The sequence below is a fragment of the Tauraco erythrolophus genome, chromosome 2, assembly GCF_009769465.1.
Source record: "Tauraco erythrolophus isolate bTauEry1 chromosome 2, bTauEry1.pri, whole genome shotgun sequence".
In the NCBI taxonomy this organism is placed as follows: domain Eukaryota; kingdom Metazoa; phylum Chordata; class Aves; order Musophagiformes; family Musophagidae; genus Tauraco; species Tauraco erythrolophus.
The window spans coordinates 78,822,132-78,835,750 of record NC_141466.1 but is presented as its reverse complement, the minus strand read 5'-3'; the positions used below and the strand labels follow the sequence as shown (position 1 = coordinate 78,835,750).

The 13,619-nt window shown below is 42.2% G+C and overlaps 1 protein-coding gene across 1 annotated transcript; it reads left to right on the top strand.

Moving 5' to 3' along the window:
• Positions 1 to 1,961: 1,961 nt before the first annotated feature.
• Positions 1,962 to 9,955, top strand: SOD2 (superoxide dismutase 2). The gene is made up of 5 exons (XM_009983572.2): positions 1,962 to 2,025; positions 3,184 to 3,386; positions 6,343 to 6,459; positions 8,233 to 8,412; positions 9,760 to 9,955. The coding sequence occupies exons 1-5, from the start codon at positions 1,997 to 1,999 to the stop codon at positions 9,903 to 9,905; spliced, it is 675 nt and encodes a 224-aa protein (XP_009981874.1). The 5' UTR covers positions 1,962 to 1,996; the 3' UTR covers positions 9,906 to 9,955.
• The last annotated feature ends 3,664 nt before the right edge of the window (positions 9,956 to 13,619 follow it).

Here is a 13,619-nt window from a genome sequence, read left to right as displayed (position 1 = left end):
GTAACAACGGCTTTATATGGTAATACAGATGGTAAAGAGCCTTGTGGGGAAATCTGTGATTGTGGTTCAAATCTCAGTCTAAAATATGAAAGCCAAGAAAATGGCAGACATCTTTTCACCTAGTATAAGGAATTAGATGTAAAATATCTTTGGATTTACAGTAATTGCTATTAATTGTGGTAAGGTTAAAAAAAATGCATGGCTTTCAGGCAGTGATGGCTTGCTACTGAAATCTGTCCATTACTATAGGACATTCATGTCTTAAAACTCCATATAAGGATCATTTAATTTTTTTCAAGTGTGTGGTACTTAATTTTTAAATAATAAAAAATTAAAACTTAGCTGAAGAGCTAAAAAAAAAATAGAAATAGGAATTACACCCTCAGACTAGAAGTTAGCTTAGTGTGTTGAAAGAATGTAATTGTAAGGCTGCTTAGAGTATCTTCTAAATAAGCAGGCTGGGGTGTTTTATTTGTTTGATTCCCTCCTGCCCCAAATGAATGCAACCCAGAAACTGCACCAGTTAATATCAAAATGCATCATATTATTGACTTGCTTTCTTGAAACGCTTACTGCAAAGCATTAGTGAATTGCAGTATAATAACACATACAGAAATGCTGCAACCAGTAATGTTCTTGCTTGGTTGTCAATGCTTATTTAATAATCCTAAATATAGTTGGTTCATTTTAACAAAAGATGACATTTTATTATCACCACTAAATACAACATGCTCCTCTTTGAAATTAGGTACTGCCTAAATCTTGCTGTATGTATTTTCAGCATTCAGGGGAAAAAATCTTGTTTCCAAACCCGTTGATTTTGGGCAATTCACCATTTATCATATCTATTGATAAAGCAGTTATTTTCACTGCTCAGATGTCCAGAGAGTACCACTAGCTGATAGGTGGAAGTAAATTAACGTGGTTTTCTAGGGCCTTTCAAGAAGCAGGAGGACGGACACACACCACTGTACTGTGCCTTGCAGTGGGCTGAGGTTCCCTGTGTGGGTCTCTCCGGGTGGATTTCCTGGCAGTTTCCAAGATAAGGTAATTTTCAAGAAGGTTGTTCGGACCTAAACCCCACTGAATTTTTGTAACTTGTATTCTTATAGTCTGATAAATGTGGGTTCTGTAAGATCTTAGAATAGACGTGTTTGTTTAAATAAACAAAAGCCAAAGACTGAGGGTTTTGTGGTAGCAGAGGTGATTTCTATGCAATTCAAATTTTGCCTGATGTTTATCTTGTCTGTGCAGTGCCTCCTAACTTAGGGAAGAGTTCCCCTCGCTGACCTTTCTGGAGAACCAATTTTTAATGGGTCTTTGAACTCGTTTGCACTAACTATGCCGATTATTTTAGCTGATGGGGTTAAGGTACCCGAATAAAGGATTTTCATCAGCGCTCAAGGCCGTTGAATGGCTACCAGGAGGAAAACAGATGTTTGGAAACAGGATGCGCACAAAGACTTGAGGAAAAGAACAGAAAAGAGCCGGAAAAAGTAAGTCTTAGACAAAAAAGCTGAAAAGGTATTTGTAAGCGCTGCTGGTCCCGTCAGTAAACTGACAAACATTTCTTCACCAGGCAGGTTTTCAGAGCTTACTACGTCTGTCGTGGCCCTCCATCGCCTCCGGTGCCCAACAGCCGTACAACGAGCAGAAGCTCCTCGCAGGCAATTTTCTGCCGTGGTAGCGGCTCCTTAGTCTAGTCCTCCTCCTCGGCGTCAGCCTCGCCTCGGCTTGCGGCACTGAGGGCTTGAGTTTTAGGATAACGGCTTTATATAGTGGTTCTGTTACATAGAATGCTCAAAAAAAAAAAAAGGGTATTTTTCTCAATATGAAGAAACACGGTGATTGCAACTGGGCGAAGCCCACGTCCCTCAGCCGCCCGCCCCGCGCACCGCCCGCCTCGCCGAAGGCGCCCGCCCCGCGGCTCCGGGAAGGGCGGTGCGGAGGGCGGGCTTCAGCGCGGTTGCGCCGTCGGTGTAGCAAGGAAGCCGCCATGTTGTGCCGCCTCGCCTTGGGGGTCAGGTGAGAGTCGCGCAGCGGAGGGGTAGGGGAGCGTAATGTCGGCCAGGGGCCCGCGGTGGCCGGACCGCCCTCGCTTTCCGCGGCCGAGCGGTGGGCGGGAGCGGAGGAGAAGGAGGCGGCGGCGGGGTCGCCCCTTCCTCGCCCCTCGGCGGCTCCCCGCCATTTCGGGAGGAGGGAGGTGACGCTGCTGCCGACCGCTCCGCAGGGCTCGGCACTGGCCCGGGCAGCGGCGCGGCCGGGGGGCTGCTGGCGATGGTCCCTTCGCTCTCCCGGGTTCTGCCCTCGTCCCCCGCCGAGGGGCTCTCGACACCTGACGTGGTGCTGCCACATCCCCTCGTCTTTTCCAGCCGGGGTCGCTGCCCTCGGCCGCTCTGCAGGGCCGTGAGGGTTTTGCTCTCGGTTTGTCCCCGGTTTATGGCAAGGTCACCAGCGGAACGTGAAAGGGCCTCGGGAGTTGACCTTCCTCCCTCCCAGCCCAGCGGTTCTCCTTCCGTTGTGGTCGTTGTCACGTCTCGTGACAAGTGCGAGGTGTTTAAATGGGGAAGGGCGACCAGAGCCCGTGTGGTGTTCTGTGGGGGACATCGCAGCTGCCCATCATCACGCAGCGTGTGGATTTCCGCTGCCTGCCACAGGGAAAGGGGAGCACACGTGTTGGCACAGGAGGCGTTGGTGCTGAAGAGGTTCAGTCCTGGGAACCCAGTGACTGCGTTTTTCAGCCTTTTTATTTTTTAATGCAGGGACCTTTTGCCATAGTGAGGGAGGGAAACTTAACAGGGACATCTTGGCTTTTGGTTTTCATCAGTAAAGATTAGGCGAAGCTTTGAATGTCAGCATAGTACTGCCGGCTTTCCCTTTCCTCAACTTTCCCTTGCCTGCATGTGTGGGAGGGCATGTGACTCTGCAGTGGCTTGGGAGGCTTCATTTGAGATGTGGCAACTTTACACTGTGAAGCCCTAGATCTGTGGCCTTTACGTGAACTCATCTCTGCAATTAAGGTACAGAGAATGCTTCCTTTGAGCTCTAGAAAAATGGAAGTTTGACTTCTTTATCTAAGATACCACCTTGTGTACTTACAGCAGCTTATCATAACAGTCATGGTTTCAGTGGTAAAGCCTAAGTACTGAATAAGACTACTTCCTTCTGTTTTTTCTTTTCCAGAAGCGGTGCCAAGTTGATAGCACCATTGGGATGCTTGGTCTCTAGGCAAAAGCACACTCTTCCTGACTTGCCGTATGACTATGGCGCTCTGGAACCTCATATTAATGCAGAGATCATGCAGCTGCACCACAGCAAACATCATGCCACCTACGTGAACAACCTGAATGTGGCGGAGGAGAAATACAAAGAGGCACTGGCAAAAGGTTTGTATATCCACAGTCAATAGAGGAGTTGGAAGAGATTGAATTTGGGTGTCAGTTATGCCCGTGGGTCAGATGAAGGGGTCACATAGTTCACATGCCAGTGCGAGACTCTAAAACATACAGCATGCCATCATGGGATTATTTGTTAAGATCTTAAATTGAATCTTGAGATATGTTGACTTCTATGAAAACTTTACAGTTGTTCTGGCTGGACAACACTGAAAAGCATGAAATGTTTTTTTCAAATCTTTCAGTCTGTCAGTTGGACTGATGGAAATGTGTGAAAGAGCATGTGTATGTTTTTAAAAAGGTGGAATGTTTTCTGAGTTTTTTTCTGTTGTGATGATCTTTCTAAAGAGTATCACTTTACCCCTAAGAAGTCATTACTTTATAGGCTCACTTCTATGTGATTACCAGGTGGGTTCACAGTGCAGTTTAACTGCTTGGGCTTGAGTGAATGTGAGAATTGTCAATATCTGAGTAAACTTGAACCCTTTAGCCCTGGCTAAATGCTAATGTGCATGAATAGAGAAAGTTGGTTACCTGTGAAAGTTTAGAGATTTTTCGAGTGCCTAAGTTAAGAATCAGGCAATCAAGATTGGCTGCTGCTTTGTCCTGCCAGTCATGGATCCAGGAAAGTTGTACTCTGGAGATTTAATTAGTGCAAACAGAATTGAGGAGGAAACCTGAACTGTAAGAAATCAGTATAGCTGCTGCTGTTACTTACGCCATTTAATGACCAAGGCTTCAGCCAATAGTGCAGGCCGAATTTGTGGTTAGCAGGAACATCCGCAGTGTTGTGGATCCTTTGAGGTGTTTTTTACAAATAATATCCTTCGATAGGCTTTCATTGCTTGCCGAACAAGGTGTATCTAGAGGTAGAGGTTAATCTTTCCCTGAGGATTTTGCCGACGTTGTTTTGCAGATGGATAGCGTACTGCCAGTGGTCATGCATATCAAAGCAAATATCTGCTTTCGATACTTGTGTTGTGTGTGCGCGCATTTTGGTTTGGCTTTTGTTTCTCCTTAATTGATGTCTCAGTATACTACTGTGTGTAGTATTTTGGCCCTCATTAGAAAGACTTTTAAGACTAGGGTTTACGAAGGGGCAAAGTCTGAACTGCCACCTCATTCTCTCAATATTGTAATTCTTTTTCCATATTTAAAAACTGAGCACGATCAAAAATCTTTCTGTGCTGTGTTTCAGTGTTGAGTTACACAACATGTCTAATCACTATCTAACATCTCTTCTGGATAACAGAACCTTGTCAATGGCTTTTGTTCAGCAATAGAAAGTGAAGTATTCTCTTCAGATCATCTTTAATGTTGTCTTCTCCTAGCTATATCTGCTTAGAAAACTCAAATAAAACCTATCCTGAGTTGAGACCCCTTGGCTTATGTTAGCTCATTTGAAAATGACTATGCACTTCTGTGAAAGGTGCAGCACAGGACTTTGTTTTTTATTTCAGCATAAGCTGGTTCTGATTACTGGTTCATCAAAACGCACAGGATTGGCTAATTAAAGGATATAAACTTGAAACTTATTTCAGTGAAGACTTGTGCCTACCAGAATCTTCCCTGCTCTTTTCTGACTGTCACATGACCTGTGGTGCTTTACTTACTGCTCTTACAAGGAAACAAATAACTGTCAGTAGACTGAGAAACTGAGCTGACTACTCTCCAGAGCACTTCTAAGCTGCCTGTCTTGGTTCACTGAATTGTCCTCTGTGGTTGTGTTGAGGAGTATGGTAAGCTGGAGCAAAGGCCAGGGACTCTGTATGCAAATAAATTCCAAGGTACTTTTGCTGTGATTGAGTCCTATTGCAGTTTATTTTAGCAAAGCATTGAATTCTGTATTTCTGGGGACTTGTGAGTTATATTGGAACAGCTCCATGCAAATGTTTTATTTGTATGAAGCTTACCAAGACTGTTGCAATTTCTGAAGGGTATGAGGAGATGCTGGGAACCCAGAATCCTGTATGAAAACCTCTTAGTAACAGTTATGCTACTGCTTTGTGGCTTGCCTTCACATCTGTGTTAAGATGACTCGTTTATTGCTATAGGAAGACTTCTACTATTCATTCCTGAAAGTGAGTGGGAGAAACAGCTGCCCCCGGCTGATTTTTTATTAGAGAATGTGTCGGAGTGGTGGAAGAAGTTTCAAAAACCTTTGAAATGTTTCAATTCTTCTAAAAGCCATAATAGCATTCAAAACATTTGTGTTGAAGTGTTGCAACACCATTTAGAGGCACAAGACACTGGTGAATTCTTTAAGGAACATGGCATTTTGTGGAGAGGGAGGAAGTACAGGGCTGTCTGATCTTGATTTCAGATGCAGGGTTCTGTGGTGCTGACTAAAATTATATGGGTCACTATCTCTTCCTGCAAGTACCTCATTCCCAAAAAAAACACTGGAAACAAAACAAAAAATAGGAGGGAGAAGAACATTTTGTTACATGCACACTGTACTCAACTTTCTTTGAAACACAAACTGTTTGCTCTGTACATTTTTTAAGAAGGTGTAAAATTCTTCGTTTGCCGATCAGTGAGCTAATGGATGAACAGTGTTCTTGTCTGGTAGCGGTAATACTGAGCAATTTACAAGTGCTGAGTCCTTAAAATGCTTTGACTCTACTGGTTGCTTTATTCTGCTGTAGAATAGGAGTAGATCTTATGCATGTAGTACGGGTTGCCTGATAGATGCAATATTAGCAGATCGCATCATTACAGGAAAAGAAAAGGTAAAAGATAAAGAAATCTTTAATGTAGTTTATGTCAGTGACTATCTAAAATATGTATAACAGTCACAAACCTTATCTTTTCCATAGGCATGTTATAGACTAGTAAGACTTGAAAGATTTTGGAGATGGATGGAGGCTTAGAGGCAACTTAATGGCTGCTGTGGTGATGATGATGTTTTTATTTATCTGTGTATTTTTTTCTTCTACGTCCTTAGGTGATGTTACAGCTCAGGTGTCACTTCAGCCTGCCCTGAAGTTCAATGGTGGGGGTCATATCAATCACACCATCTTCTGGACAAACCTTTCTCCTAATGGAGGAGGAGAGCCTAAAGGTTAGTGCTTATTACAGTGGTTTATTGCATCCATTTTAATTGACCAGTAGAACTGATGATCTTTTTCTCTCTTTCAAAGAGTCTAAAGGATCTTTATTTTTTCGGAATGAGTTTGCCTTTCTGTATGACAGTTACCACAATTCTGGGGAACTCAATGGTTTTTTGGATGCGAGCCAAGAATATAAAAAGCTAGCTCTGTGCTAGGTATTTTTGATTTCTAAAGCTGATTATGCATACACTGCAAAATTGGCTATTACTGTATATTGTCCTTTCCATCTCCATATGAGAAAATAGTTGTACAAAGCTGTGCTAATTAAGTTGCCATATATGTACTTGGTTCACAGAAGGAAGAAGTGTGCTGCAGACCACCTGACCTAGTGGCTGGATTTTTGCCCCAATTTGAATAGGGATAGTTTAGCAGTTAAAGCCTAAAGGAGGGATCCTTTGGGAGGATAGAGTAATGATTATCTACAAGTGACCTGAAATTAAAGGTAAAGGCCCTATAATACAGATCTCACAAAAGCTATTGTGATAAACTTGAGGAGTTTTGAATGAGGTTTATGTGCCTGTTTGTAAATTGGTGGGCTTCAGGTACTTTGTACTCTGGTTCAGTGTTCATAGGTAACATCTACTTGTGAATTTTAGCTCTACCATGGAGATACAAAGGTGCTCTGAAGATGATCTAGTTAAGACTAGACCATAAAGCTTTGAAGCTTCGAAACTGAAATGTCAACAAGCAGTTGTGATACCAGTCTGTTTCTGATAGAGCTTGTTTTCAGATGACGTTCTCAGGAAAGATGCTTTAAAGCCTTTATTTTTGTCTCCCAATTTCTGTGAACTTTCAGTGGAAGTTGGTAAGCCTAAAATGTAATCTTTCAGTTTCAATGGAACAGTTCAAGGCTTATGTAGGAAGCCTGAGAAAGCCTGTCCTGAGATGCACTTGCAGCTATCACCAACAGATTTTCAAGACCATCCATCTGAAGGTGGAGGAAACAAAGAATTCTTCAGCATTGCACTGTATGAAGTATTCTCACATATGCAAATCAGAAAGCTAATTAGAAAGGAGCATAGACACCTTCAGGTTTTGAGCAAACACTTAAATATCTGAAAACCAGAAATGTACTAGGGTGTAGGGGAAAGTATGTAGTTTGGCAATGTGTTGTTACATCAAACAATTCTAGTTTGTTCCCTTTTGTCCCAGCACAAGTTAGCTTAACTGTATAATAAAGAAGGGATCTAATCATGGAGCCTACGTGTCCATATCACATAGACTACTTAAGTGTAGAAGCAGATGTAAATCTGAAATCTGAGGGAAGTGGTTAAACACCTTTTAACTATACGTAGGTTCATTATATTGATGTCAAAGATGTCCAAATATTTCTTTGTACTAAGACAAAGAAATCACAGCTACTTAATGTCCTTTTTGATAGGCAAACTAGCTTTTTACCTTCTTTCCTAGTCCTTGTCTGTGATGTTCTGTTTCCTTTTAGACAAAAATGTAAACACCTGAGTGTCCTCTTGAGAAGACTCTGACTGTGTCTTTGAGGACAGAGTGTTTGAATACTGCACTAATTCCTTTTCAGTCTGCTTGTCCTCTTAAGCAGGTTGGGACAGAACTGTTTATCAATGATGCAACTACTCGGTCTAGTCACTCCCTTCCCACAGAGCCCAAATGTTTCTGCTCCTCTTTCCTTCTTTTTCCAGATGATATCTGGAAATTGAAAGATGTTAAGTTACCTGATGTTCTGTGACTTTTCTGTGCTTTTTTTAAAGGAGAGTTGATGGAAGCCATCAAGCGTGACTTTGGTTCCTTCTCAAACTTCAAGGAGAAGCTGACAGCCTTATCAGTTGGTGTTCAAGGATCAGGCTGGGGGTGGCTTGGCTATAACAAAGAGCAGGGGCGCCTACAAATAGCAGCTTGTGCAAATCAAGACCCTTTGCAAGGAACAACAGGTCAGGTTTCTTTCCTTCCCCGCTACTTCGCTCTTTGTAGATTTCATAGGCAAGCATGTGAGATCTGAAAAGGGGTTGGTGGACAAATGCTGAGAAGAAATTGCTGGGTAAAGAGGGCTGGAGGACTGAATATCACTACTAGCAGAAGTGAAAAACAGTTGCAATTTTTAAAGCATAATTTGTAAAGCAGGACTTAAAAGAGCAGTAGGGTTTAAAGTCTGTCTAGTCAAAGGGAAAATAGATGGGGCATATTGTGAAGGTGCTCTCTGTTAGTCAATGGTTTTAGCTTAGGCTCCTTTGGATTATTTTCGAGTAACTGGAGTAGCTCACCTGTATTGAGGAAGATTAAGCCTCTTGCCTTTAGATTGTTCTTTCTGGCAGAGGGGCTATTCACGGAACTGTCAGTGTAGGCCAGACAACAGGAGAGAGGAAGGAGTACGTAGTAACTCTTTCTTACTATGTAGGCTGGGTTTAAAATGAAAGGGTTGTAATCTGCTTCCTTAATATTGGTAAAGAGTAATGAAATGTCAGTTAAATAAGCCTTGGATGGGGATAAATCTTGCAGCTAAGCAAGCAGCATAATACTGGCCGTGATCGCTTTTGAATATATTTTTATTTGCTTAGAGTGACATGGCAGTGATGACAGCAGGTTGGACACCCTCCACAGAGGGAAGAGCTCATGGCCAATGAGAGTCTTGCCCTCAGTGGCTGTTTGCCCAAATTCTATTGCAAGAATCTTTAAAACATATTCTGTAGAGTTCATGCAGAATGGCAAGGAACTTCATGTATTATCAGCAGTCCGTTTCTCACTAGAGGGGAAAAAAAAAAGGAATAATTTTATTATACAGACATACAGCATAATGTGGGTAAATTTCACACCTCCTCCCATGAAAACTCCCTGTTAAAAATTCAGTGAGAAGGATATTTTAGCACAAAAGCAAGGAAAGTAATTAGACAATTGATGACTTGTGGTTAAAATATTGGAAGCAAACTGGCGTGGCAAGACTCCTTCCTGATACAACTTTTCATGAAAATGCTTGCATAACTGTGCAAAAGATGTAAACCTTTCAAAAATTACTTTATTGGGTTTCAGTTATGTCTTCAAGGCAGTTCTAGGATATTGTAGGTGTTAATCAGCTTCTTCAGTTTATGCAATGCGTGTTTGTGTGTGTAGAGCAAACAGTTCTGTAAAATGTTACAATAAGCACCTATGTGCTGGAGAGCTCTTTGTCTCCCTGCAGATAAAGACTCAGAAACTGGGTACAACTTTGGGATGAAATGTAAGACTTTACATGTAAAGTGTGTTTTTGTAGATTTACAGAATTTATCCTTTTATTTTTTTTACAGGTCTCATTCCTTTGCTAGGAATCGATGTATGGGAACATGCTTATTATCTTCAGTATAAAAACGTTCGGCCTGATTATTTGAAAGCCATCTGGAATGTGATCAACTGGGAGAATGTATCTTCAAGATATGCAGCTTGCAAAAAGTAGAGTGGAATTCTTGCACAGACTATTAAAATGTCGCCACTTCTACTCTGATACCACACTTGTAGTAGTGCCTGTGGCTTACAAATGCATTGCTCTACTGCAGAAAACACGTAGCTCATCCAACAAAAGCATTTCATAATCAAGCAAAGTGTCTGCTTGTTTAATTCTGTGAGAGGTGTTTACTTAGATTTTTTGAAGCTTTAAACTGTTGTGCAACAAAGGGACACACTTTAAATCTTTTCCATTGCGTATAGAAACATAGATCACCTTGCTGAAGCTTATTGAGGTATTGGATCTCCTTGTTGCACTGGAATACCTAAGTGGAAGCATGTAGTTCATGTTGCTATAAACAAATAAAACTGAAAAGAAGAATCTTCTATAACTATCTATAAGAGACTCATTTTTAGTAGTAGCTGGTCTGATGTGCGGAAACAGACTCCACAACTTGGAAAGTTGTAAAGTAGGTATGTTTATTGCAGCGCTGGGTGCACGGGCGATCGCTCCACCACAAACGGGCACACCCGCCGTAGCAGTTTTTCTTGTATTTGTACAGACATACTCATCACCCCCTCCTCCAAAAGGGCAGTCTCTCCCTGGAGATCATTTCCATAGCCCCCGCCTCAGGATCCGCCTCAGGCTCCTCCTTGACACGCCTCCTGGTGGTCGTGGGCAGGGGTCTTTGGGATGAAGGCCGTAGGTCTTCCTCGCTGTGTGTTTTCACTTCTTCCCTAAAACTCTAAAACTCTTGTTTTGGCTGGGTCTGTAGAGCCAAACCGTTTCCCTGGCCTTGAGTGGACACCTGGTTGTCTCCTACTTGTTATTGCTTGAAGACAAATGTTAGTTCTTGTTAGTCCTTATCTCTCCTCTTTGTCTGTTTTTCTCCCTGTGGGTCACGAGTTACAACCTTGCCATCATTTATTTTGTCTCTCTTACCGGCCTTCTTTTCGGGTAGTTAGTGTTTCAAAGCAGGGATTAGAATTTGATAACTTCTAACAATTCACAGAGCTATTTCACAGAGCTATGTATTTCCCAGAGTCTTATGCCGTCTTATGCCTATTCTTATACCTATCCATAGAAATAATAGCTAATATAGTCTTATGCCTACTCCTATACCTATCCCCGTATCAGGTCCAGTTACTTACTTGATTTGGACGTGGTTGGAGAAGGGAAATGCCTTTTGTAATTTGTTGTGTTACAGGGTATGGAGCTTTCCGACAGATTAAAAGGGTAGGTGAAAGGGGAAATAGGTGTTGCTGTACCTGCCTGACTTTACTGTCTTCAGTCATCCCTATTTTTTCCTGGATCTCTCAAGTGAGGTCTTCATGTATTGCACTGATGCTGTAGCTTTTGAGGTGTTACCTTGGGCAAGACTGGGTACTGGGTCAGCCTGAATTTTTCATATAAGAACTAAAGGACAGCATGTGATACTCATTCCATACTAGCTGTTCAAGTATATCCTAAAGTGTCCTTTAACTTAAGAGACTGATGACCTGCATATATCAGGTATAAATTGTCTCTGTGGAGCTGCGTTCCAGAAGCCATTACAAGAAATTAAAGTTTGAGGCTGGAATGAAGTACTGTCTGGTGTAAAGCAGCATGCTCAAAAAGTCTTGAAAAATACAAGAAATGGTTGGTGCATTTTGGGTTTTTTACTAATTCTGTTGTGAGTATTTCAGAATGGATCCTACTGGACATACATAGTACCTTGGGCCTAAGTTTTCTTTGAGCTTTCTTTGTATGCTCCTTTAAGTTCAGGATGGATTCTCAGGGAAACAAGGAATAGGCTTACATTACCATACTGCTAGGCTGCTATTTTGAAGTATCAAGTAAGATTAAGGGGAGAAGTGCTTATAAAGATATAAAAGAAGTGCCTTTCATTAGCAGATGCAGGGAGGGAAACTACTACCACCACTGTAGGAAGACTCCACCTGGTTGACCTTGACCTGGTTACCCAGGTTATGGAGAAGGCTGAGGTACTCAATGTCTTCTTTGCCTCAGTCTTCACTGGCAAGAGCTCCAGCTGCACAGCCCAAGTCACAGAAGGCAAAGGCAGGGACTGGGAGAACGAAGAACCGCCCACTGTAGGAGGAGATCAGGTTCGAGACCATCTAAGGAACCTGAAGGTGCACAAGTCCATGGGACCTGTTGAGGTACATCCACGGGTCCTGAGGAAGCTGGCAGATGAAGTTGCTAAACCATTATCTGTCATATTTGAGAAGTCATGGCAGTCCAGTGAAGTTCCCACCAACTGGAAAAGAGTAAACAGCCCCCATTTTTAAAAAGGGAAAAAAAGAAGACTCAGGGGAACTACAGGCCAGTCAGTCTCACCTCTGTGCCTGGCAAGATCATGGAGTAGATCCTGGAAACTATGCTAAGGCACATAGAAAATAATTTTTCCTACTGTGGATATTTTTTTCTCTAGGTCTGTTTCTCAGGCAGTTTGAGCTTCTGCTTAAGTCAGGATTACTTTATAACCTTGTTTAAGACTCATCATCATCCTTGGTAGTATGCCTCTGAGGGTGTGAGAGCAGTGATAAAGAAAAGCAAGTGTATTGGTAATCAGTATCGCAGCTTTTGACTTGAATTAAAAAAAAAAGTGCCTACTGAAGGGTCTGTGTTTTTGCTGTCTGCAAAATCCTCTGTAATTCTGGAGAGCTGATCAGCGAAGTCTGTCACAAAGTATGCTCAGCTTTTCTTCTTAGAGGAGAAGCCTGGGACTCCGTGAGTAAACCCTAGCATCACATAGATTTTTCCCTGACAGAAGCTTCTGGCAGAAAGAATGACGCTTTCTAGGTGTCAATTCAAAACTAAATCTTTGCTGTAGTTACTTACTGGGGTGATCAGTTTATTTTGAAACCCATCTTCCTAACTTAATATTCTCAACCTCTGTCCTCATTTGTTTCCTTCTGAGCACTTCAGAATGCTTAAATTAATGCAAAAATACTTCACGTAGCCCACAGTATTCCTGTTGCAAGACTGTTGAGGCAAATCCTTCTCAAGGACTTGATATTAGTTATAGTTGATTAATATTGTCGGTAATTTTGGAGAAAGGAACAGTACTTACCGTAACTTATAAGTTCTGTGTAGCTAGCTATAGATACAAAGCTTAATTTAAGCAATTGTGTTGGTATCTGGATTAGTAATAGCCAATACTTAGGTTTTAGTTGGCAGACTTGGGCTTACTGAAATCCTGCAGATAAGGTGGATTGAGTGGGGATGAAGCAGTGGCATTTTTTTAGAGGAGGAACAGGCACTTCAAAGAGAATCCTCTGCTTCTTACTTTCCACAAGTACCTTCAAAGTACAGAGGAGGCACGTTGTATTTGCCATGGAGCTTGCCTGAAGACGAAAAAGCAGAGTCATTTTTACTTTCCTTATTCAAGACTATATGATATGGTGAAATATATAGCAGAGATCAGAAACCCGAGTGGACTGCTCCTTCTCAATGAGAGAGTGCTACAAGTGCATGTGTTGGGCGTCTTCTTGGTATCGCACGCTCTTAAAGAGGGAGAGGTAGACTGGTGCTCGGGAAGGGAGTGCTTAAGCTATGGAGGAAACCTGGGTTAACTTCAGGCAATGAAGAGGTAAACCATGGAGGGCTCTTCAAACAGGACCAGCTCTTGCTGAGGCTTTAAAGCCAGTAATTGAAACCCAATGCATGCTGGTAAGGCTCAGCTTCTGCTGTGCACCAAGTTAAGAAGAAGCTCTGCTCATCTTC